Source organism: Mixophyes fleayi, chromosome 1, assembly GCF_038048845.1.
Source record: "Mixophyes fleayi isolate aMixFle1 chromosome 1, aMixFle1.hap1, whole genome shotgun sequence".
Classification (NCBI taxonomy): domain Eukaryota; kingdom Metazoa; phylum Chordata; class Amphibia; order Anura; family Limnodynastidae; genus Mixophyes; species Mixophyes fleayi.
This window is the reverse complement of record NC_134402.1, coordinates 196,615,236-196,641,751: the sequence shown is the minus strand read 5'-3', so window position 1 is coordinate 196,641,751 and position 26,516 is coordinate 196,615,236. Positions and strand designations below refer to the sequence as shown.

Here is a 26,516-nt window from a genome sequence, read left to right as displayed (position 1 = left end):
TTATTGAGCACACATTGGGACTAAAAGCTACTGAAAATTTCCTTGTTAAAGAAAATATAGAATTAAATTTAAAACAAAATCCTATTGGAGGGTGTGACAGGATGGACCGCCTATGCTACCCTGTCTGTTGTTGCTGGGTGGGAACCGGCTGGGCTTACTTTGCCACCGTTCCATTTCGTTATCCCAAATGCCGCAGTAGGAGGGGCTTACAAAGCCTGCCACCACTGGACTCCTTTAGCGGCATCCAGAAACGGGTTTCCTGATACTGCTAGTGTATCTCGTTGCTGGTGTACCTGGGCTGGTACTCCTGACCTCTTACTATGGATCAGGGAAGCTGTGGATGGATCCCCCTGGCCTATCACACTGGCCAGGGCTGCATGGGTAGCAGGCAGAGCGGTGGTACTGGAAAAGCTTGCGTCCAAACCTCAGAGACAGCCGGAGAACGGATTAGAGTTGGGTTCTAATCTGCAGGTCACAGGAATACAGCAATTGTTAGAAACCCCTCCAGCCAGTACAGCAAAACTCGGAGTCTGCTCCGAAAGTCTGGTGTTCACTGTTGCCCCTAGTGGTGGGGACAGACTTGGCTGCAGACAGACAGAGGGTCGTGAAATGTGCACTGGCTGGGGAGAACCCAGGAATAGAGTTACCGAGGCCGTAGTGTAGGAAGTGCAGGAGGGAGTCAGGTGAGACACCGAGTGGATGGTGTCAAGACTGATATATCGCTCGTGGCCACTGGAATAAATATAGGAACAGCTGATAGAGAAGTCCCTTGCTACACAGCAACTTCTGTACCGGTGCTTGTCCGGAAAGGAACGGAACTTGCAGTGATAGGTAAAGATGATGACACTGAACGTAGGCAGTAGCCAAGGGTAACTACAAGCCACAGTACCGGTGAGAGTCCGGAGATTTAAGGGGAAACCGTTCTTAGGCGGTTGCCAGGGGTAACTACAATTGCATGCACACAGTGATATATGTAAACAGTCAAAAGTACCTGTGGTAAGGTTGAGTCCGGAGCCGGTGGAAGATTATAGAAATCTGAGCGCAGAGATGCTGCAGGGGCTGTGTCACCGTATAAGGTTAGGATGAGCAGAGGAGCTGCAGATCACGCTGGAGCAATGCCTGGGAGCACATCTTTACTGGGGTCCAGGAGATAGTAGACTGGAACTGGTGAGTAGAATAGTCAGGAACAGAATCGGGTCTGGTACACGGGATATCAACACAGGAGAAGAGTTAAAGCAGAGCCGAGTCGTTACACAAATCCAATGAAGAGTAGACAGGAACGGGAATGGTCTGGTACACGGGATACACTAAGCCTGCAGGAAACGACAGGAACAGGCAACATGGAAAACACACGGGAGCAGAAGACTATGGTAAATGTATTGCCTACAATCCTGCAGAGGATTAGCAGGCTATTTAAGGAGAGTAGAACCAATAGGCTGCAAGTAATAATGAGGAGCCAGGTGAGTGAGCTCAGAGAAACAGGCTGGCCAGGTGAGAGGCATTACATAGCAATCACAGCATGAATGAGGGCAGATTCTGACAGAGAACAGACCTAACACCCTATCTAAGACCTATCTAATCTATCTGCCTATCTAATCTACCTAAACTATCTATCTAAGAACTAAACTAACTACCTATCTAAACACCCAAGTGGCTATCTAATACCTACCAAACTACCTACCTATCCCTAGCTAACTATCTATCTAGTTACTCTGACAGAGAGCTTGGCAAGTCATAACAGCAATATTGAAGATGTTTTCAAGCAGGTCTTTGAAGCAAGATGTTTATTGGCTCTCGCTGGTTAGAGGTACCAGTAATCTGGTCAGATGTTGAAATCAGAAACACAAGTTTCCAATACAATCTAGTGCCTTTTATACAATTTAGATACAGGCTAGTTTTAGCATCAGGATATAACCTATTTACACAAACATGGATTTATATGAATTGCAAAGCCACTAATATTTTCACTTAGTTATGAAATACTTAAAAACCTTGCTGTGGTTTCCTGGTTTTTATTTCAGAGGCAGGAGACCCACTAGCAAGTCAAAAGGTCTATCTGACATGAATACCTTCTTCAGACAGTTGCCAAATACACATTTCCACAGAACAACAAAAACCCCACTTCCAAGCCACTTCCCCCACATCACAATACACCAAAGGCTTTGTAAACAAAGGCTCATTGTATGAGATATATGCATCAGACATAATGCATTTCCTCTAGAGAGGCTAAACCGAAAAAACACATTTTCTACCCTGGTCTCAGAAATAACGATTTCCTATCTCAAAATATACACAATATTAAAAATAAGTGGATTGGCAATTTATATAAATAAGCGCCCCGCGCTATTTCTTTTAAATAAATTCACACCATAAGTTATTTATGTGATCCAGTCACAGAGGGCATCTCATTCATTCTCACTTAAAATTATTTCCACTTTACCTTCTTTCTGTATGAAAAATCGATAATTACAGTGATTGGTACCAGATTTGCCCCAAGCTTTGCAACTCTACTGGGAGGATGAAACATTTTGTCATGGTAATCCATTTGGGGTGAACCTGGTATGCTGGCATTGTTTCATTGATGACATGTTTGTGTGAAGGGACTTTAGAGAATGTTCATATTGATTACATTTGTGTATACTTGAATCAAAATACTTACAAAATATATATATTCTTTGAAATTAGTTCCTTGAGTGTCAACTTTTTAGATTTAACCATATATATTAAGGAGGGTTTTATCCATACCAAAATTTAACTGACCCAAACTTTATACTGGCATCTATGGAACACCACCAGAATTGGCTTAGATTCCTTTAGGCCAGGATGTTCGCTTAACACAAAATCATACTAGTAGGTTAATTGGCTGCTATCAAATTGACCCTAGATGATTATCTTAATTACACAAGTTGATGCCTATACAATTAAAAAAAAATGATATATATATATATATATATATATATATATATATATATATTTTTTTTTTTTAGGAAGTCTCAAAACATGAAAGCGAAATTAGTAATGGGTTCCGTAAATGTGTGTTATGGCTCATGTGCAGGAACCCTTCATCTTGTAAGTCTGAAAAATAAATAGTAGAGTTTGAAACTTAGTTATACATATAAAATCAATCAATTCACTACCTGCCACTCTAAAAATGTATTATGTTTTGAAATGAGTTTGCGTAATATGTTATATAGGACGTACCACTTGTCCCTTTAAAACCCACATGACTGGCCATCTTAGAAATATAAAAAGAGGTATATTGACTCATCCTCTAACTACTTTTAAAGAAGTTCACTCCAGTGCACAAAAATCTGAGATGAACTGAATTTTTAAATTGGACACTGACTTCAATGGGTTAAACTCAGATTTTGAGGTAAAATGGTACTTATAGGTTTATGTATCGCTACATATTTATCCTTTCTTTTCTCCCCCGCCCCCCCCCCCCCCGACCGATTTTGTGCTATTGCATACTTTGAGTCTTTAGGTGAAATTGTTCATCTAAACATCCACCCCAGTTTGACAGTTTGGTATTGCCTATTTTTATAGTATAATCCTGGTTCACAACCAACATCTATTGGAGTGTTTTATTCACCATTTCTTGTTTAGAGTACTGTGAAGATACGTGGTTCCTAAATCACTCAGACACGGTATTAGAGGAAAAATAGAAGGATGATTTATTCTGCAGAACAGGATTAAATACAGGATGGCCCCTTAGCGATAGCAGGTCCAACAAGTGAGGAAATCCGTTCAAATAAATCCAGTGAGATAGGTTCCACAGCACATCTCTGGCTGAGAATCATCTCTTGGCCAAAGTCAGTCACCTATATGTCCAGCTCCTAGGGTAGCCTCTTTTATCACCTCATAATCCCACCCTGGGAACTGCCTGCCCATGGGAGTTGCAAAAGGTCTCGATTGGTGGGCTTCTCACACTATCCAGCCCCCTCCTCTACCTCCCCAGGTGTCTTCCCTCAGGTGACCCCAGCTGAGTCCGGCTCCTGGCTGCCTGTAGAGCTCACTAGTGGACAATAGGGAGCAAACAGAAATAACAATGGTAGCTTATTTCACTCAGCTCCTGATTGTTCCCTGTGGAGGTGGAATTTAACCCCTGCACTACTTTTCCAAGGAGATCTAAGCCACACCTCATAACAATGGACATTTGAGACATATGGTAATTACCTTGGCTAACACAAGCAAAATGTCTTCTGCTGTCCTGTTATTTTCACACAATATGACAATATTCTTTATATTTCTAATACATACAATATTGCAGTTAATAGCATGGCCAAAATGTACCTAATAACATGAAACAATACACATAATACACCAGTGCTCAGGTCTATATACTTAGACTGGGCCAATGATTAAAAAGTACATTAAACTGTAAGAAACTGGTGATTGAATAAAAAGTCCTTAGTCCAGTAGCACCCAGTTTTGTGACAGTGACGGTAGGCAGCAGTGGACCTACCACGTAAATATGTTGAAGGCATACCACGAGCCTGTGGAGTCTGTAGCAGTGGTTTGCTCCTTACCAACTGATGAATCGGAAAGTGACCCACTACTTGAACTCCTCGCGGATGCCAGAGGTGAAGGTGGTGTAGAGGAAGTTGGCTGTGCCCAGTTGAGTGCCCACAAGAGGAAGCAGCTTGAGGCAGTGCTGTGGCCCTTTGCGACTCAGTTCAGTAGGAAGCCCGGTTGGACTTCCTTGGTGATTCACCATGTGGACACTGGTGAGCATAGACCAGTTGGGCAACCCGTGTATCTAGTCTCGCCAGTGGCCAAGGAGGTTCTAAACGGGGAGATGTGGGGGCTGCTTGAACAAGGTATGATCCAGCCATTGTGCAGTCCATCTGCCTCCTCTGGTGTATTGGTTCCCACGAATGATAGGGCAACGCGGTTTTGCATGTACTACCGTCAGTTGAATAATGTGCCCATGTCTGACACCTACCCCATGCCCTGTATTAACGGTTTTGTAAATGAGTTGGACAGAGTTCAAGGTTACCCAGAAGACATTTCCATTTTCAGTAAGATTTGGGAAGACAATCTGGAGCAAATAGGGCTAGTGTTGGGGAAGATTGGGTTGGCATGTCTGACTGTTAGGGCGGAGAAGTGCCAGATGGGGATGTCAGAAGTACAGTACCTGGGTCATTGTGTGGGGAGAGGTAGGGTTAGGTCAGAACCAGCTAAGGTAGAGACAATCCGAGACTGGCCCCAGCCCACGACCCAGTTACATGTACTGGCATTCCTAATGATTGCAGGGTACTACAGACATTCTGTCCCAGACTTTAGTACTGTAGTGAAGCCCCTGACAGATCTCGCTAACAAGAAACTCTCCCCAATTTTATGACCACACACTTCAACTAATTTTTTTGCCATGCTCAACTATAAGGGGGGCCCCATGAAGTTGTTGTACCTGGGCCCTGGATTCCTTTTGGCAGCCCTGAATGTGTACATACTTTTTTTTGTTACGTAAATTCAGGACAGTTTGGTCTAAATTGTTTGATGACCTTGCTATGTATAAACACTTTGGTGTTCCTTGTTTTATTCTAAATGATTCTTTGTAAACAAGAGATTTTGTGTAAGGGACGGTTATTATTGATGAATTGTGGCGGATGCATTTGTTGTAAATGAAGACCCAACATTAAATTAAATCGAGAAGTAGACTAACGCGTTGAACAGTTTATTTCATTGCTTTACTCTTTGGTCTAGTTAATATGGTTATTTTTTTAACGCAATTTTCATGTAATGTGTCTACACTGTCAACATACACAAATTTGTTTAGTGACACATGGAGCAATTCACATGAATTCGGTGACTTTCATTACTGTTTGGAAGGCTCAATGTTTTTTTTTTCCCTCATTAAAATCTATTGAGAACGCACTGGTGTAGTCAGCCCATATTTTTATTTATTTACATGTTTAATATGCGTTTACAATCTATATTATTAAACAAGTGTCTGGATTAAAATAAGATAACGTCCTCTTTTGTACATATTGGAATGCTTCTTAACTGTATCTCATTTATTTTACAAGGTGCTCCCAAGAGTCAAGTGTAAGTGAGCTTCTGATGCACTGAAATGAAACAAGAGGCTCTCAAAAAAAACAAAGCAAAATACAAACTCCAGCAATTCATTTGGTACAACGGCTTGTGCTTATCTTGCGTTGGAGACCATGTTAAATGCAAAGTCTGAACTCCATTGTGTACAGAGGTGAAGATTAGAAATTATCCATTGGATGACTCTAACTATTCAGCACGTTTTAGTGGATTAAAAAAACTGAAGCGAAGGAAATGTCTGAATGTACATTTATGTGTACATACATTTTATATTTGAGATGGAGCACACTCTTGGATGTTGTGAAATACATCTGATTCATTGAAGAAGTTTTCACCCTGTAATTGTTCAAAATGATTAGTGTGGTACAAAATATATTACAGATTTACGCTGTCAATTGTGCTTATGCTGCATTATAGTACTGTACAAACCTTTTTTTTTTTTTTTTTAAAAAAAATAAGTTTTTATTGAGATTTAACAACAAATACAGGTTATATAAATGTACTTTCAGCAATATTCGTTTTGGATGGCGGGTGATAAAGAGATTATAACATCATAACAACATAACTCTAAGTCAAAAAAGAATTGAATGTATCAATGAGAATATACCTTTCCCAGCCATGGAAGGAGGGTATTGTTAACCTGGCACAAAGAGAGACAGGGGGGAGAGGACACAGAGGAAACAAAAAGGAAGAATGGGGGATGACATGATGTAAGTCTTCAAAGTAAAAGGTCTACAACATACATAGCGTAGGTATATGACAAAGCCTAATCCAACAATCAGAAGCGTTTGATACAACCTTGTACCTAAAGATAGATGGATCAGGTGGATGAACCCAAGGCCGCAAACTCTGGTGAATCTATAAATTTTACCCAAGGTCCCCATATAGTATAATATGTTACAAAAGAGTCTTTATCTGACAAATATAATTCGTCCATGGACCTGTAATATTCTAATCTCCTAATCCAGTCCCGGATATTTGGTGGCGTGGTTGTTTTCCATCTCACAGGTATGACTGCCTTGGCGGCTGATATCACAAATTTTAATAGAGATTTTTTAAAGCAGGAAATAGGCATATCTACTTTATTGAGGAGCCAATACTCCGGGGTGTCGGGAATAGCTTGTCCAAGCAACTTCCGTGTGATGTCTATAACCTGCGACCAATAGGGTCGTAATATGGGACAGTCCCACCAGATATGTAATAAGGAACCTGATCCCAACCCACACCTCCAGCAGACACTAGACAGTCCGCGAAACATTTTTGCAAGATGTATACCGGGCATCTGTACCACCTGGTGAGAACCTTAAAGTGGGTCTCTAATATTGAGACATTAGGTGAGCAAGCATGGATTGCTTGGAAAATTTTCGACCAATCAGTCTCTCTTAATTCTATTCCTAGATCCCTTTCCCACTCCAAGAGAAATTTCGGGGGAGATCTAAAGCGGAACTCAATTAAGAGTTTGTAAATACTCGATAAGGAGTGTGGGGTGTGATGCGGTCTGCTACAGAGGGATTCAAAGACTGTCAAATTCCTATTAATATCCTGTTTTGAGAGACTAGAAGCGAGAAAATGTTTAAGCTGAAGATATCGCTAGATCTCTATATTCGGTAGTTTCCACTTAGATTGAATCTCTGCAAATGAGAGGACCCCAGTAGCTCCCACCAACTGGCCGACACGATGGATCCCTGCCCGTGACCACAGGTTAAACGCTAATGGAGTAGTTCCTGGGGGGAATTTAGGATTATTAAACAATGGCGTTAGTGGAGATATTAAAGATGAAATATGAGTAAGAGTTCTTAACTTAGACCATTTAATAAGAGTGGGTCCTAGGGTAGGGTGGGAGACCCTGGGCAACTTGGATAACCAAATTACTGTCTTACTAGAAGAGTCGAGATATGATGATTCGATCGCTACCCACTGTTTCCCTCCCTTCTGGACTGACATCTCCATTATTCTAGTTAAGATAGCAGCATCATAGTACGAGGGAATATGGGGAAGCTGGAGACCCCCCAAGTGTCTTTGTCTAAATAATGTATCGTGCTTGAATCTTGGGCGCCTCCCACTCCACACAAAGTCCCGCACCAGACGCTGGATGCCCTGAAACCAGGAGTCGGGAATTAAGATAGGTAACGTCTGTATAAGGTAGAGAAGTCGGGGTAGGACATTCATTTTTATAATGTTAACCCTGCCTATCCATGCGAAATTCTTGCTCTGCCACTCTCTCAAGTCAGCCCGGAGATTCCCAAGAAGTGGTTTAAAGTTGAGGTCGTATAGGCGTGAGAGATCGTTAGAAAGTACAACACCTAAATATTTCAATTGGGTGGGATGCCAAATAAAAGGAAATGCACATTTTAAACCCTCCACCACGGGGGCCGGGGTATTAATGTTCAGAGCTACTGACTTGCCATAATTAATTTTGAAGTTAGATAGAAAGCTAAACCTTCGGAATTCCTTAACTAAGTTAGGTAGGGAAACAACCGGATTGGTAATAACGGCCAAAAGGTCGTCCGCGAATAAAGCGAGTTTATGTTCTCTCTCACCCACCTGGACACCGGATATATTCGGATTGGCCCTGATTGCCCTTGCCAACGCCTCCATGCATAGCACAAATATGAGTGGAGACAGCGGACACCCCTGCCTAGTGCCATTATTGATCATCACCGAATCCGACAGATCGCCGTTAATTTTAATTCTAGCCCTGGGTTGTCGATAAAGTGCTAAGATTCTATGTAGTCCCAATGGGCCTAATCCAAGATGCTCCAGGAGCCCTCTCATAAACGGCCAACTCACACGGTCAAAGGCCTTTTCAGCGTCTGTAGACAAGAGCATTGAAGCCGTTGTTGAGCATGAGGCTGAGTAAATCAAATCTATCACCTTGGTGGTGTTGTCCCGTGCCTCGCGATCCGGAACAAAGCCCACCTGATCTGAGTGAATCAGATCTGGGATGTACAAACCTTTTTGAGCATAATTACAGTGATATAAATGATTTCTACCCATCTGTCTTTATTCACCAACTCAAATATTGTTTTGGGTTGAAATGGAAGCAGATTTTCACAATGAAGGTTATTTTATAGTGTGTTTTAGTTAACCATTTTCTGTCTTTTTTTTTTTTTTTTTTTTGTAGGTCCTCATTTGTCGCAATTACCGTGGAGATGTGGACATGTCTGAAGTAGAGCACTTCATGCCAATCTTAATGGAGAAAGAGGAAGAAGGTGCACTCTCGCCAATATTGGCTCATGGAGGAGTCCGCTTCATGTGGATTAAACACAATAATTTATATTGTATCCTTTGTTTATAACATAGTTTTATAGGTTGATGAAATGCCTCAGTTAAATCAGTTAAATAACTATTTTTAGAATTCAGGAGTGTAAATTTTTATCGCTAAAAAGAGATGGTGCTATATATGCATGAATGCCATAATTTATAGTAGTTCTCCTGGACTTCCCTAGTGAAGTGGGTGGGGGCAGGCCTTAGTGACGCACAGATAAACTTACCAACATTTTAGGTCTCCCCTCCCGGATATCTTGGAAGAAAGTTTCTGGTGCAGAGTGTGGGGCTATGACTGGGCAAGTCAAGTCACCGCGGCATCCTGCACCTAACCCCCCCTCACATGAAGCTGCTTTGACATGACTTGCCCAGTCATTGCTCCGCACTCTGCACCAGAATCTTCCTTTCAAGATATTCGGGAGGGGAGATCAAAACTGTTGGTAAGTATGATTAATACAATTTATTTGCTCATAATTGTGTAATTGATTGTTGCCTGTTTTTCTATTGCGCCATGGAAAACAGCTTTTGGCCCATTATAAAATGAGTAACTTTGTCAGCAAATCTACTGTTTTACTTTCCATCATTGGCAAATATGTATTATTTTCCAATTAAGTAGTTTGACAATGTAGTGTCACTCGAAACATAAGCATATGTTTGTTCATCATTTTCAAACTAATCCACTTGCAGTAGATAAGGACTCTCTTTACATGGTCTAAGTAAAAAAATGGCTACCATTATTTCATTAAACAAAATTTCTGAAAAATCTGTTCAGAATATTGCTTAAGTCATTCTGCAAATTCTTTTGTTGAAATGTATGTAATGTAACGCACTTTACTGTAAATAAGTGACAACATATTTTTGAAACGTTATAACAATTTGCACAGATCAGTGTAATGCAAAAACTCACATTATTTCCTGTTTCAAGCACGTTTCTTTATGTACTGTTGCCTCGTGACATAAATGTACTCCATTAACGTTCGATCCTTAACGCTCCTCTAGTGGTTGCAACATCAAAAAAGAATGCCTGTGTGTCATTGGTATTTTCGTTCCTTTATAAGGTGGTCCAGGTATGTATTTGTACTAGTTAAATTACCTTGTTGTAATAGGTTAGACTTTTGTATATATTATTATTTGTAGCGTGCCATAGTGTTTCGCAGCTCCGTAGTAGGGAAAACCGTACGTACATAAAACAGGGACATAAAATGTAGACTAAATGCAGACATGAAAACAAAGGGTATGAAGGACCTTGCTCACATTATAACTTAAATTCTAAGTGGAACACGGCTGAAACAAGAGGAGCAAATGTGCTTCGGAGTGGAAATTGGGACAGTTGTGAGGGGGCGTGTAGATAGTGTTATCGGTGATGAGGTCATCTCCAAAAAAAAAAAAGAAATGGGTTTCAAAGAGCGTCTAAAGATTTGAAAGGTGTGTGGAAAGTCTGATTGAGCATAGTAGGGAATTTCAAGTGGGGAGCAGCACAGGAGAAGTCTTGCAGAAATCCGGAAGTGAGAGGTGGTTACCAGAGATAAGACAAGGCGCAGATTAGAGGTAGATCTAAGAGGGAGGGAGGAAGAGTATTTTGACATGAGATTTGATATGTATGCAGGGGGGTAATGTTGTTGTAGTTAACGCTGAGTAATTTGAAATTCATTCTGGAGGACACAGGGAGCCAGTGTAGGGATTTCCAAAGTGGTGCAGCAGATGTGGAATAGTGAGAAAGGAAGACCGGTTTACAGCAGCATTTAGGATGGATTGAAGTGTAGATATATGGTTGTCGGGAATGCCAGATATCGGGAGCAAAAAGAATTAAATAAAAAGAGGATTTATGTACTTACGTTAAATCCGTTTCTCTGATTCCGTCTGGGGGACACTGCTTACCATGGGTTGTGGAGGGGAGCTTGGGGAGTTGGCACCTAACTAGTTAACTTTAGTACTGCCTACAAACCCCTCTACAAAAACCCCCCCCGCCTCTTCCTCCTCAGGTATTTAAAAAGCCCCAAGGAGATAGGTCAATCAACCAAGAGCATATAGAGGAAAGGCAGAAGGGAGGGATCGCAGTGTCCCCCAGACGGAATCAGAGAAACGGATTTAACGCAAGTACATAAATCCTCTTTTCTCTTTCATCCAGTCTGGGGGACACTGCTTACCATGGGGACGTTCTAAAGCAGCCCCCTAAGGGTGGGACTACTCTGAAAGCCCCGCTCGTAAAGCATTACGAGCGAAATTTGCATCCGCGTAAGCAAATATATTATACTGGAAAACCTTTGTAAAGGTGTGGACAGAGGACCAGGTGGCTGCCCTGCAAAGCTAGTCTGCAGAAGCCCCATATCTCGCTGCCCAAGACGCCCCTACCGATCTGGTAGAATGGGCCGTAAGTCTCTCTGGCACCGGACGGTTAGCTTTATGTAAGCTTGCTTAATGGTAGCCGTAAATCATTTTGCAATGGACTGTTTTGAGGCTGGCTGGACTCTCTTATTAGCATCATAAGGAACAAACAAGGAAACAGTTAGCCTCATTAGAGAAGTTCCTTTGACATAAACGCGGAGGGCCCTAACCACATCTAACTTTTCCATAGACTCTGAATCCGAATGGGAAGTGGGAGAAAAGACCGGAATTACAATTTCCTGTTTCAGATGGAAAGCCAAAACTACTCTAGGAACGAACGAAGGAAGGGAGGGTTCTCAACCGCTCTGTCCTTTTTGGAATACCAGATATGGTTCCTGGCAAGACAGCTCCTAATTCTGAAAACCCTACGCGCAGATGCAATAGCCAAAAGAAAGAGGACCTTCCAGGTCAACCACTTAAAATCTGCCACAAATAATGGCTCAAAGGAGGCCCTTTAAGCATGTCCAGCACCAGGTTGAAATCCCACGGTGCTGTAGGCGGAACATAGGGAGACTGAATATGCAAGACTCCCTGAAGGAAAGTCCTAATATCTGGCAAATCCGCTAATTTCAGGTGAAAAAAAGACTGAAAGTGCCGATACCTTAACTTCTAGGGAACCTAAACAAAGGCCTGCTTCCAGGCCATCTGGAAGAAAAGCCAATAAACGAGGAAGACGAAAGGAGGACGTGTGACATGTCCTATTTTCGCAGCATCTGATATAGGCCTTCCAAATCCGGAGATAGGTGCGAGCTGAGACCGGCTTTCTGGCTCACATCCTAGTGTTCGCCACGCTGGAGGAAAAAACCTCTAGCCCTCCAGAGGCTAGCTTAAACAGCCATGCTGTTAAACTGAGCTGAGGTAAATTCTGGTAACGGAAGGGACCCTGCAGAAGAAGGTCGTCTCGAGACGGAAGACGGAAAACCTGTCCTTCCGCCATAGAGATTATGTCCGAGTACCAGACTCTGCGCGGCCATGAGGGAGCTATTAGAATTACTGGCAGACCTCCCTGCCTTACTCGTCTGAGTACGCGAGGAAGCATGGGGATCGGAGGAAACGGGTATCCCAACCTGAACTCCTATGACATCGTCATGACGTCAACTGCCACTGCTAAGGGGTCTCTTGCCCTTGCGCAGAACTTGTGAAACTTTTTGTTGTGTCTGGAGGCCCTGAGATCTATGTCTGAACCAGGGACTGGAAAACTTCCGGATGGAGTGACCACTCCCCCGGTTCTGCCCCAAACCAAAATTTGAGCTGCAATATTCATTGCAGCTGCACTCCTGGTTCTTCCCTGCCTGTTGACATATGCCACGGCTGTGGCATTGTCTGACTGAACTCTGACAGGGTGGCCCTGGAGGAGGGACTGGGCCCCCCTGAGGGCCAGTAGAATTGCCTTCAACTCCAGCACGTTTATGGATAGGGCTGATTCCTGAACCGACCAAAGTCCCTGGAGCCTGAGGTGCAGGATTACCACCCCCCCAACCTTTTAGGCTGGCGTCCGTCGTGGCTATGATCCAAGACCATGGAGCGAAACACCTGCCCACTGTCTTGTAATCCTGAATCAGCCACCACTGAAGTGAATCTCTCACCCTGGAGATAGAGAGATTCTCTGGAGAACCAACGTAGGTGGGATCCTGACCATTTCGTCCACAGATCCCACTGAAGACATCGAGAATGGGCTCGACCGAAGGGGATGGTCTCGAAGGAGGCCACCATATTTTTTACTGAAGCCGCATGCACAAGTGCATTGAGGGGCTGGGAGAGGACAAGACCTGAGTAGTAATACTCTGAATAGAACTGATCTTCTCGACAGGCAGGAACATCCTTTGCTGGCTGGTGTCCATAATGAGCCATAGGAAAACCATGCGTTGACACGAAACCATCTGGGATTTCCTTAAATTTATTAGCCATCCATGGCCCTCGAGAACCGCCAAGGTGAGGGATAAGTGATGACGTAAGCAATTCTCTGTGGAGTATTAGATGAGCAGGTCGTCCAAATAAGGCACGACCTGAACTCCCTGAAGGTGAAGACATGCTGCCATAACTGACATGATCTTCGTGAAAACCCTCGGTGCCGTTGAGAGGCCGAAGGGAAGGGCCCAAAACGGATAGAGGAAGGATTGCACCGAGAACCTTAGAAGAGACTGATGTTGGATCCAAATGGAAATATGGAGGTATGCATCTTTTATGTCTATGGATGCCATAGACTGATTCTTCTCTAATCCGTTTATCCCTGACTTTAGGGATTCCATCCGAAATTTGTCCACCCGTAAGTGCACATTGAGGCCCTTTTAAGTTTAGGATGGGACGAAAGGAGCCGTCCGGCTTCTTGACCAGAAACAGGTTTGAATAAAACCCCTGTCCCTTCTGGTAATATAGGACCCTGCAGATAACTCTTTGAGAAAGAAGAGAGGCGACACAATCCTGTATCGCCTGCCTTCCTGATGGATCTCGGGGGAGAGGGGTCATGAAGAAGCGATGTGGAACCGGGCCCAGCAGGTCTATCCTGTAACCCTCTGATATAATGCCCCGAATCCAAGAATCTTGGGAGGATGCTGCCCACTGTTCCTGAAACAAAGACAGACGTCCCCCCACTGGCGCCCCTTCCAGGAGAACAGAGTGTTCGTCAGGACGCAGGCTTTTCCTGGGTCTTGGAGGCCTGGCGTCTAGCTGCAAACGAGGATCTCCCCCTGGCAGAGGAGCCTCAAGAATCGGGCTGTCTGCCTCTAAAGGACTGTCCTCTAGGCAAGGAGGTCCCCTGAAAAGGCTGACGAAAGGAGCTGACCCGAGGGTTTCGGCTCCTGCTAGGGAATACCGGCAAGGAAGTACTTTTGCCCCCCGTTGCCTGGGAGATCAAGGTATCCAATTCCGGACTGAACAAACCTGCTGCAGATAAAGGAATGGTTTCCACTGACTTTTTTGATTCCGCATCTCCTTCCCAGTATTTCAGCCATAACGTTCTTCTTGCTAAAATAGATGCAGCCTGAATAGAAGAGGATACAGCCGCTGTGTTCTGTGCCGCCTCATAAAGGTACCCCGATGCCTCCTTCAAATGCAAAGCCAGGGGAAGTAAATCAGAGTCCTGCAAGGCCTCTGCCAGCTGGTCTGCCCATGCTTCCATGGCTCTAGCCACCCAAGCCGAAGCAAATGTGGGCCTAAAGGAAGAACCCGCAGCCGTAAATATAGATTTCAGCTGGGATTCCACTCTGCGGTCATTGACATCCTGCAGAGATGCAGAACCTGGAGCTGGGAGTAAAGTGTGCTTGACAATCGGGTTATTGGAATATCCACTTTTGGAATACTCTCCCAGCGAACGACATCTTCCTCCTGCAATGGGTACAGGGAAGAGAACCTTTTGGGAACAGAGAACCTCTTATCAGGCTGTTTCCAGGCTCCTTCTGCAATATCCTTAAGCTCTACGGAAGGGGGAAAACGGATAGCCTTTCTTTTGGCCTTCTTAAAGAGACTTCTGTCTCTAGGAGTAGTATCCTCCGGTTCTGGGAGGTCCAACGCCTGTCTCACTTCTAAAACCAAATCATTAATAAATTGGCTTTTAGAGCTTTCTTCCTGTCCCAAAGGTTGAACCTGGTCAGGATCAGAAATAATTTCCCCCTCTTCCTCTGAGAACTCCTCAGAGTCTGAAAGGACCATAAGGGTATTATCAGATCTAGGCCTCCTTCTTTCAGCAGGCAGAATGTTTGGGGATTCAAGTAACTGGTTTAGTTTATCCAAACCCTTTATAAATGCTGCAGACCATGCCGGTTCTGTGGGAACAGGGGCTAGGTCTGTATGAGAAGTGGAAGGTCCTGGTATAGACGTTCCAATAGAACCTGTGGTAACAGGGAGGCCCAACTGAGTACTAGAATTATTAGCCACCGAAGTAGCCAGCAATTGATTAGATTGAAAAAAACCACCTGTGCTAAAGAGGAAACCGACTGTGTCGGGGAGGTCACTCAGGCCGGTTCCTCCGTCAGTGGGGCTGAAACATGCTGGTTTTGCGCAGGGGGGACCCCTGCCTCGCAGACAAAGCAGAGCGCCAACGGGTCCTTCTGCCCACAGGGTAATTTTACATTACATTTAGAACATGTAAAATATTTTGCAATAGGGCCCTTTCCCTTATCTGACATTTTTAATAAAGGAAGGCACACCAAACACACAGACCTAAATTGATAAATTTAGCTGAGTAGAGAGAGAGATAAATGTGTGGAGAGAAAAGTGTAGCTACAAGTAATCAACTAATCTACATATAAAAGTTGTACTTGTAATATTTTAAACACAAAATAATACCTAAGCAAGTAGGAGAACTATAACATAACCCCTACTAGCTCACTTGTATACAGCAATACAGAATATGTGTTTAAATAAATCTGATACTTAGCCCATAGGCCCAACAGGGGAGAAGTCCAGCAGCAGTATCCTGGTGCCTGCTCCCTCAGATCAGTTCTTTCTTCCCGGGCTTCTCCTTGGCGCCAGAAGACCGGGTTAGACCATCTCTCTCTCTGAAAGGAGGGGGAACTCTATTTCTTAGCTCCCCCCCTTCAGTAATGCTGCCTCTGTTAGCGATTCTCCATATAAAAAATAAGAGGCATTTAAAGGCACAGTAGTGGAGACCTCCAGGGGAGGTCTCCGTAGCAGATAATAACTGATGCCAACTCCTATGCATGAGGGGGGATCCAGGTATAGCCACCTTCTTTTTCAGCCACCGCAGCACTCCTGTGCCGAAATCCAAGATGGCCGCTGTTATGTGAAATGTCCGATAACCGGCGCTCTATGCCTGGCAGTGGCAGCGCCGGTTATCGGGGAGGCTCCAGGAGTGACAGCGGTCCGTGAGACCGCTTGTCACTCCCAATTCAGGCACTCGTTTCTTCTGTCCCTGTCAGTGAGAGCCACTGGCTCTCATCTGACAGAGGAATGCCTGCGCTGCTCTGCTGTGAGTGTGTTCTCTATAGTAGAACACACTCCAGCGCTGCCATCTGTGAATAAAATTTCAAAAGAATAAAATAAAATTGTAAATTTAAACTAAGCACTAAAAAACACTGCCCACCTTCACTGGCACCTAAAAAGAAACCTGAGGAGGAAGAGGCTGGGTGATTGTAGAGGGGAGGGGTCTGTAGGCAGTACTAAAATTTAACTAGTTAGGTGCCAACTCCCCAAGCTCCCCTCCACAACCCATGGTAAGCAGTGTCCCTTAGACTGGATGAAAGAGAAATAGGAATATATAGGCGAAAATGGAGAGAGAGCAGTCCATTCTAATCACATTGGTTTCACCTCCCACATATAACATATATCAAAATAAAATAGAAAAAAAGGTGCTATTCCAAAAGCCAGCTATGAAATAAAATCAAATAAGTAGCAACACGTTAAATGTACTAGATCTTAATGTCCAGATGTAATGATCCAGTCCTGTACATCACAATACTATGCACGACTCTTCGGCTGAAGCTTTGTTCATATAACCATCTGCTACTGGTGCATAAGTGATTGAGCTCAAATCCACACATAGGAAAAAGAGAGAAAGGAAAACATAGTGTATACCTGTGGTTTTTCAATAAAACACGTTTATTGCACTTACATGGATCAAAAAGTAAAGAATATACATTCAAATAAAAATTCGTACCAGATTGAATAAGGTAAATTGTGTTCAATGTGTGATCAGCTCCTCTCTGGAAAAGAAACTGACATCAGATAAATTAGAACTCTCAGAAACACTTTAGGAACTGATAGCCTCTCCTTCCACGCACCGACATGTTTCAAATCAATACAAGTCTTTCTCAAGGTTGTGGGGAAAGGTAAACTTAACAGTATATATACGTAGAAGCAGCCAATCACATTGGGCCCTAAATTGCTAAATCATTTAAATAGAAATATCAATATAATAAAATAAAAATATAAAAAATAAAATCCTAACGTTTTTTACTGAGGATTTTATTTTTTATATTTTTATTTTATTGTATTATATTGATATTTATATTTGAAGTAATTTAGTAGCTCACTTTTGTGAGAATAGTTTCGGTGAAACGTTGGGGGCTGAAGCCTGATTGCAGAGAGTCGAGTATGGAATGTTATTAGACTCATTTTGGCGGTAAAAGAAAAAAAAAAATGGATATATTCTACAGGGTTATTAGCTTGTTTTGGTATTCCATATACTCGTTTCGCTGGTCAAGCTTTATATAGAATTTTGACATAGTAAATCCTACTTTACCTAGGTTTTTTGCACAAAGACTGTCAACCATTCAGCAATATATGGTGGGCGTTAAATACGACCTTTTCACAGAAATGGTTGCACATGTGAAATTTTGGTGGGGGGGGGGGGGAACTATAGAAAAACTGATGCTGTGGAAGTCAGGTAAAAAAAAAAAAAAATTAATATAAAAAATTTCTAAGTCAAAGGTTCAATGTTGATATTTACAAGTTATGTTTAGCATAAACAGAATTTTCATGTACAAAGAACATTTTTACTTTAACATGTTTGTTAATTTTTTTTCAGGTGTTTTCCGAATACTTTAAAGAACTAGAAGAAGAAAGCATCCGGGATAATTTTGTTATTATATATGAGTTACTTGATGAGTTAATGGATTTTGGCTACCCACAAACCACAGACAGCAAAATCTTGCAAGAGTGAGTATTGAGGGTGTTATAGAATGTAACCTGACTGCTGCTTGTTTACTTGTTACATCCATATTCATTTTACATGAAAGTTTCACCATATTTTGAGAATATTTTAAGTGGACTTTTCTAAAAGTCTTACACTTAACCATTCAGTTTAGTTTGTCTTTGTTATGAAGTTATAGGGCTGCCTCAGTAATTGTTTTTTTTTCTTTTTAATGGATTGTACCCTCTGCAAATATTCCCTATTAATGATATAATTTTCCATACCAAGATGCATGTATTTGTTGTCACTAGGGAGTAGCTTTAAAGTCTAACTGTTTTTGTCTTGATATATAAAATATAATTCCACCCAGATTGAGTAAAACCTGATCCCAAAAGGTAGGTTAGTTGGGGTCCGGCGTTCAGACCTGGAGGGTTCCTCATGTTTTGCCCCTGCTGCATCTCTACTCCTGCATGTATGTTGATGGTGGACAACACACAGCCTTTCTGAAAGAAGACTGTGGGGGCAGGCGTGTGAAGAGTGCGGCAGACATCGCAGGACACTCATTCTGCTCACCCAGCATTCTTTTCAGACATTCAGCCACAGCATGTAGATTTGAGCTGACCAGTGGGGGCATGATTAAGAGGTTGCGGGGCTACATCGGTAAACTTTTTTTGTTAGAATATTATATTAGTGATTACCAAGCATGGGTTCAGGAAACCCTATGGGGTACTTGAAGTGTTCACTGGGGGTCCTCATAAAAAATATATATAATATATTTGTTGCACTATTGTACTTTATTGTCAAGTGTATGGATCTACCTTTGAGGTCTCCTGTCAGGTGACATATCAAGTCCGGTCAGGAAGGGAGGAGTTAGAATGATCAGAATGGTCTGACACCTTCTAGAGAGCTGCAGGTTGCGACAGATCTGGAGATACGAAACTTTATAGTAGTAACTATATATATATATATATATATATATATATATATATATATATATATATATATATATATATATATATATATATATATATATAATTTTAGTGTGGTTATTTTGGTGGCATCCCACATTTGCAGGAGTGCCACCTTTTGATCTATATTTAAGGGAAATAAAAAATGTTGGCAGCAGCATCAACTTCTGAATCTGATCAGCCATGTGCTGAATTGCCAATTCCTCCTTAACAAAACATTGTTATGACCGACAAAAAAAAATATAATCTCTCAAAATGCAATAAAAAAAAACTAAATATATAACTTTTATATCAAAATTGGTTTTACATATACTGGGCATCAAGAGCAAACAAAACCACAGTGTGGTGTTCGTGGTGAAGCGCTTCAAAACATTTGGGGTTCCCAGTGTAAAAAAAGGTTGGGAATCACTGTATTAGATAATTCGGTTTTGGATGTAATTATCCTTTATTATGTTGTTACAAATAAGTACAATGGACCTGAGTCATTGAGGAAAGTAAAGCAAAAAAAGGAGTAATTATTCTCCGGGACATAGCATGTTACGATGCAAGAGGTGCAAATTAGTTTATTATTTTGCACATAAGTTAAATACGCCCTGTTTATTCTTCTAGCACACACATACTTGAGAGCTTTATTTTTACTCTGAAATTTAAACTTAATCTAGGGCATGCCCTGTCCCAACTATAAATCTGTCCTCACATTTTAAATTGACCTCCCCCTCCAATGCAACATGGTTTTGCCCAGGTGCAAAGCTACTCCTTTTTTATGCTTTGCTCTCCTTAATTAATAAGGCCCAATGTGTTTTTTAATTGAAGATTTTTTTTTTTTATAGGTACATCACTCAAGAAGGACACAAGCTAGAAACTGGAGCACCTCGCCCTCCTGCCACAGTCACCAATGCTGTGTCTTGGAGATCAGAGGGGATTAAATATAGGAAGAATGAAGTTTTTCTAGATGTCATTGAGTCTGTCAACCTACTGGTAAGTAATCACAATGTTATCAGACCGTCGGCATATTCCCTCACAAGTGACACCATAATGGCTAATATTTTGATGCAAATGAATGCAGTTTGTTTCCGTTAAGTTTTAATAGAGCTGCGTTTAAAGCTTAAATTAATCTTCTTTTACAAATATTGCATGCTAAATATTCTATTTTAGGGCTTTACCTAATTTTTTATAATGGTAAATCTGCTTGCATAGCTCACCATTTAGTACACTTCCATTATTTTGCTTTACCATTCCAGAGTTCTGTTTATCTTCTCTGGGAATGGCCTAATGGCAAGGGATGTGTGGTGATGACATTTGTGGTGAGGTATGATGTCAATGGGGGCTTGGTAAGTCCATACATATGACAAGAGCGCAGGCCAATATGTGATGGACACAACTCTCTAAATTTATGGACTGCACAGAGGGATAACAGAACTGTCTAGCCATGAAAAAAATAATGAAACTAAACAATATTAGAATATTTTCTCTGCCTTTTGACTGTGATAAAGTGTTAGAGCCTTTAGGTATTTGGGGGTCCTTGAGCGTGGGAACTGAGAATGTGAGGAGGGATCAGCTTTATGTGTGGTCGATTTAAGTGTGAAGGGGGTAAATAAATCAACCATGTCTCTATTTAAATCAGATCCCAATGGTATAGGAGGGGTGATGATTCCCCTTGGAAATTTTTTGATTGCTGAGAACAGAGGGTATTTGTACTACCCTAACCAACTAACCTTGAATAGGAAATTGTCACAAAGTTGGCCACAGAAAACAGGAGCGTGAGAATTCGTAAAAGTTTGCTGAAATTGCATAATGGGAGGACACAAAGCTGGGAAATCCCAAGAGCAACGACTTGTGAGGGGGGATTGAAGTACTTGATTTGTGGAGAAGAGGTATGTAAACCAGCAATGCGCTAATCCAAGTGAAACTGTGCTCCCAGGTAGGACAGCAGAAGATGACGCCGAACTCTGTAGAACACAGAGGTACACAGAGGTAGAAATTGCGATGGAAGGATGTGACGCTATGCAGCTGAGTGTGGAGATTGCAAGCTATGGCTGCCCTGAAGATGTATCTGATGTAGATCGCATGAATGTCCTGAGTTTTGCATCTGAGGGAGAGGAGAAAACGACTTATTCGGACAAAAATTCTGCTGTGGTGACACGCAAGTGCCAGGAACAAACTGATAGCTCAAGTAAAGAGCCGTGGGTAGATTTAGCTGTAATAGAAACTGCAGTTTTAAACTGTACCTGAAATGAGCTTGTTTTCCTATTAAAGGTTAGTTGGTTAGGGTAGTACAAATAACCTCTGTTCTCAGCAATCAAAAAATTTCCAAGGGGATTCATCACCCCTCCTATACCATTGGGGTTTGACATGTACTCCCAGTTACTCGGGAGAAGGGTATTTTCCAGGCATTGGCTGATTTAAAAAAAAAAAAAATCAAAGGAGGGAGCTTTTTGAGAAGATGAAGTTTTTCATACATAGGCAATTGCCTATAATATTGATTGGTGATTTTAATTGTGTTGTGGACAAGGGTGTAGGTGGTAGTGGGGAAAAAAATTGATGTAACGTGACTGACTCCATAGATCAGTGATGGGCAAACTATTTCAGGAGCCGGCCAAATAAAAAAACAACTTTAGGCGGGCCAATATAATTTATTAAAAAACTCATATCGAAATATATAATGCATATTTTTTGAATGGGACGGGAGGGTGTTATATAGCAGTGTTACCTCTATAAGTGCAGCGATCGTACAGACACAGCACTTATTTCAGCAGGTTGTTGCAGATCCGTCTTTCTGGTGAGCCTCTAACTGACAACACAGCAGCCAATCGAAATCCGCCTTAGTATATGGCCCAGCCCATCTCTTCTCACATGACTTTCATCCACTAGGGGACGGGCAGGTGTTTGAGTGATTGACATATGAAGTGTCCTTTTAGGAAGGAGGATGAAGTGTAATGGAGGAAATAGCTGGGAAGGCATAAAAATGAAGGTTCTAATACACAGGGTCGGCCCTAATAATTTTATGCATGTTTTAATAAAAAATTTTTAAATATTGGCGGGCCGGATAGAACGTCTAAGTGGGCCGGATGTGGCCCGCGGGCCGTAGTTTGCCCATCCTGCCATAGATGAACGTAAGGTGAAACCACTGCTTGTTACATATTGTTTAAGAGATGTGATTGGAGACTGTATGGGAAGGCAGAAGAGGTATAAGGTGCTTGTGTTAGATTTTGAGAATGCGTATGATTGAGTGTCCCAATTTTTTGTGTTCTGTCTGTTAATGAAGATGGGGTTCCTGGATGGTTTGGTTGAAGGAATAAAAAATGTGTATTTAAAGGCCAGAAGTAGAATTTTAGTGAACATGAATGAGAGTAAAGAAATTGCGGTTGAGCCAGCAGTGAGACTGGTGTGTTCATAATCACCTTTTCTATTTATACGTGTGATTGCACTACTATTGTGTATTATTAGAAGGAATAAAGTAGTTAGGGATGCCACTTCCAGGTAGTGTGGGTCATATGGTGATGGGTTATAGGGATAATGTGACACTTGTGTGAGAATCAAGCACTATCTAGGGCAACTATTTATTGGCATATTCTGCTGTGTATCAGCTGTTAAAGTAAATTGGGAGAAAATTTCATTTAAATGTTTTGGGGAGAATGGAGTGCAATTTGAGGAATTAGAATGTGAGAGAGGGAATAAAAGTGCTTGATATTGCATATAAAGTGAATGAAAAAGATTACTCTCCTCCCCCACCTTATATGGCATGTTACTAGTCTTTCAGAGTTTTTCTCTGAGTTTTCAACTAAATACCTTTTTAGATTCATATGGATAGATCTGGAATTCTTCCTGTACAGGGACTCTGTCCGCAATAGGTGTGCAATAAAAAGATATAGGGATATATTTACTAAACTGCAGGTTTGAAAAAGTGAAGATGTCATAGATAAATGACAACTAGAATCTGAGGCGACAGCTCCACTTTTTCAAACCCGCAGTTTAGTAACTATACCCCTTAGGCTCAGTCTTTGTCACTCACTTTACTGGTATGGATTCAGAAAAGACCACATCCATCTATTTTTCTCTCCCCATTCCTTCCTGCATCAACACATAGATGTACACGGAGTATTGACTTCAATATAAGTATTAGTATGTACTAAGACTGTAAATATTGTAACGTGGGAATCATAGATAATTGTGTTGGAGGTTAGTAATAGGAGTTGTAAATAATTTGTGTGGAAATTGAGAGAGATTGTTATGTGATGTGTACATTATATTGAAGTAGCAGTGATGCTCTGCATTAGATTGTTCTTGGATATTATAGATGATTTGTTTAAGAGATATTAAACATACATTGTGCTTGGAATATATTGTACATGTCTGATAATGCTGGGGACAGTGAGTTATACTAAATACTGTGATTGTTTGCATTGGCTGTAAAGTTGTATATTACAAAATGGTTGGAGTTTTTGAGGTTTTATAGATTTTGACTGTGCATATAATAGAGCTTGTGTTCGATATGTTATGCAAACAATAGGCAAGATGGCTGACCTTGTGTCATGTTTTGTTACCCCCGGTAATGCTGTATAATTTTGGGACTCTGTATGTGGGGTTACAGATGATAAACATACATAAACTAGTAACTTTGCGCTAGGAAAATTGTACCTGAGGCATTTCACTAGATTGTTATTGAAATTATTTTGTTACATTATTGTATAAGTAAAGATTCTATTTCAAACATATATATCTGCATTGTGACTATGAATTTTACACTGTCTTGATACAGTGTGCTTTTTATCTTTTTCACCCAGTTGTACGTTCCCTGGTTATTGTGTAGTGGCTGCAAGCAAATTGCTGTTGGAAGCCCTTGCCGCTGATAAGAACTTGATCCCTGCATCTGTGATGTTTTGCGATGCAGGATCATGAGGAAGGCGGAGTTTAGCTTTGCCACAATTGGATAACTGTAGAACTCCATCCAATAACTGTAGAATACAAAACTTCGCCCATGAGACTTGTGACTCTTTACTTTTGGATTCAATGGACACTAGAACATTGTCTATGGTTATGGCCTCTGATTGACAGACTATCCCTAGAACCTAATTGAACTATATGCATGAATATAAACAATGTGTAGTACAAAATAATATGTACTTTGCGATCAGTGTTCTTCTTTTTTGATATATTTGTAATTTATATATGTTTCTGGCCAGAAATTTAGGCTTTGTTTATTTGCACTGTTTAATAATGCATTGTATGTACAGAATCAGGTACTAATAGAACACCCTTTTTATTATAAATTATCATAAGTTGGTCATTACACTTCCATAATATTTCTCTCATATACATGTTTACATATCTATTTACAACTGCGGGATGCCGTGCTCACACACTATATATTATAATAGGACAAACAATGGTGCTGGGATGGACAACTCAGAATGAGAAGTATTAAGATTATTGCACGCTAAGTCTGCAGTTTCTGACTCCCTGCACAGATGTGTTCCCGCCTTCCAATATGCGCCCTGTATAATAATATCACACTGACAGAGTGGGAGGGATCTCTGGTGCCTGTTGCAGCAACACGTATGTTTGCCGTCAGGCTCCTACAGCCTGATGGCAAGTAAAAACATCCAGACGGAATGCCCAGAAAATAAGTCTTGGGGATACCACAGGAATTAAGCGGATGTGCCCCTAAGGTTCCCACCCGTCTGCACCTTTGATGCCCTCGCTTCTTGCGATTTTTCAGGTAAAAGAATCCTCCATAGCCTTGCAATGAAGTGAGATCTGAAGACCCTTTCTCCGTAAGGGACCTTTTGGTCTCAGGAATACAGGGGCCTGAAGATTGCCACACCCTTGTGCTTGTTTGTTTTTTTTGGGTTTTTTTTGCACTAGAGGCACGAAAGCACCATCCTCGGCTTTCAGATTTATTTATTTTTAAGTAATTTATTAAAGCTAACTGCTGTTGACCCCCGGCTGTCGTAGATTACAATGATCTTCCCTTATTCACAATATTTATATAGAGGATCAGTACAACATATGATAAGATGAATGAAACTCAAAACAATGTTACAATATTTATTACCTAGTAAATACTTTAACCACTCTTTCCCTCCAAAGCAGCTTTAATATAATCGAGTTATACAGGTGTGACGGATCTGTTTTGAGTGCATTTTGGATCATTATTTAAGACGTAAAGCCTCCAAATCTGTATTTCTCTTTCCTACCATTGGGGTACACTGCGAGACATTGGGGCATAGTAGGTGGGACTGGAGTTTAGGCACTTAACAACTTCTTTTTTCCTTACACTCCTCTCCAACTATGCCCCTCTTTTCCAGCTCACACCTCACCTTGTTTTTTAAGTGCCTAGGAGTTATGTCACATTGGTATAGGCACCTTTGCTGGCAGTCTTCCCCATTGAAACGAGGAGTTGGCCCACAAGGTATAAGTCTGCCATACAGGCAGCATTTAGGTGATAGTCAGCACTGCAATCAGGACGGCCATATAGACGGCCAAGGTCTAAATCTTTAGTACGGCCTGGAGTGAAGCTACAATAGCCTCTCCTCCACGGCCCGTCGGACATGCCGGGAAGTCCCCCCTTCCTTCCCCTACACAACGAGCAGGGGGACAGCGAAGCAATCGCACTCCATAGGAAGCGATTTGCTCTCATGCTCTCCGCAGCCTGGGCACCATAACAATAGTGGACGATGCATTCTAAGAACCGACAGCCATACTTGGTATGTGCGGTTCGGCGTGGCATGGAGACAGCCATCTTGGAGGACGGATGGAGGGTGGAACTTCCTCCTCCCTCCCTCTTTCAGCATCCTGGAATGGACGGCGGCCATTCTTCGATACTGGCCAAACAGATACGTTGTGTTGCAATCGCTCTGCCTCTGATCTGCCGGTACCTCTGTATTGTTTTACCTGTTTAGGTTACACTGTTCAGCGCTATCTGCACATATACCAGAACTGTTTGAGTCTTGGGACTTGGTGTCTAATATTTAGGAATTACCTAGTATATAAACTTTGTAATTTCCTATGCTTCAGAGAACATCTAATAGATAGACAGGGCTTGTTATTGTGACTTTGTGCCTTTATACTGCAATATGTCTGCATAAAGAGCTTCCAAGAATAGTAGACATACTCTGGTATGTCTGTACTTTAATATACATGTGCCTAAAATGTATTTCTGGATTACCTTTGGAACAGCCGAGCCAAGATGCTCTTTATATGTTTTTTTTCTATTTATGCCCTACAGTTCTCTGTGCTGGTATATCCATATTGCA

General features: G+C 41.8%; 1 protein-coding gene across 1 annotated transcript in view; it reads left to right on the top strand.

The window, feature by feature from the left end:
- The window catches only part of LOC142147615 (AP-1 complex subunit mu-1), a 72,969-nt gene that overhangs the window by 3,308 nt on the left and 43,145 nt on the right, over positions 1 to 26,516 (top strand). Inside the window, exons 2-5 of the mRNA XM_075204731.1 lie at positions 9,176 to 9,332; positions 10,318 to 10,385; positions 18,188 to 18,318; positions 20,091 to 20,238. Of these exons, the coding sequence (XP_075060832.1) occupies positions 9,176 to 9,332; positions 10,318 to 10,385; positions 18,188 to 18,318; positions 20,091 to 20,238 (504 nt within the window). The remainder of the gene's footprint in view (positions 1 to 9,175; positions 9,333 to 10,317; positions 10,386 to 18,187; positions 18,319 to 20,090; positions 20,239 to 26,516) is intronic.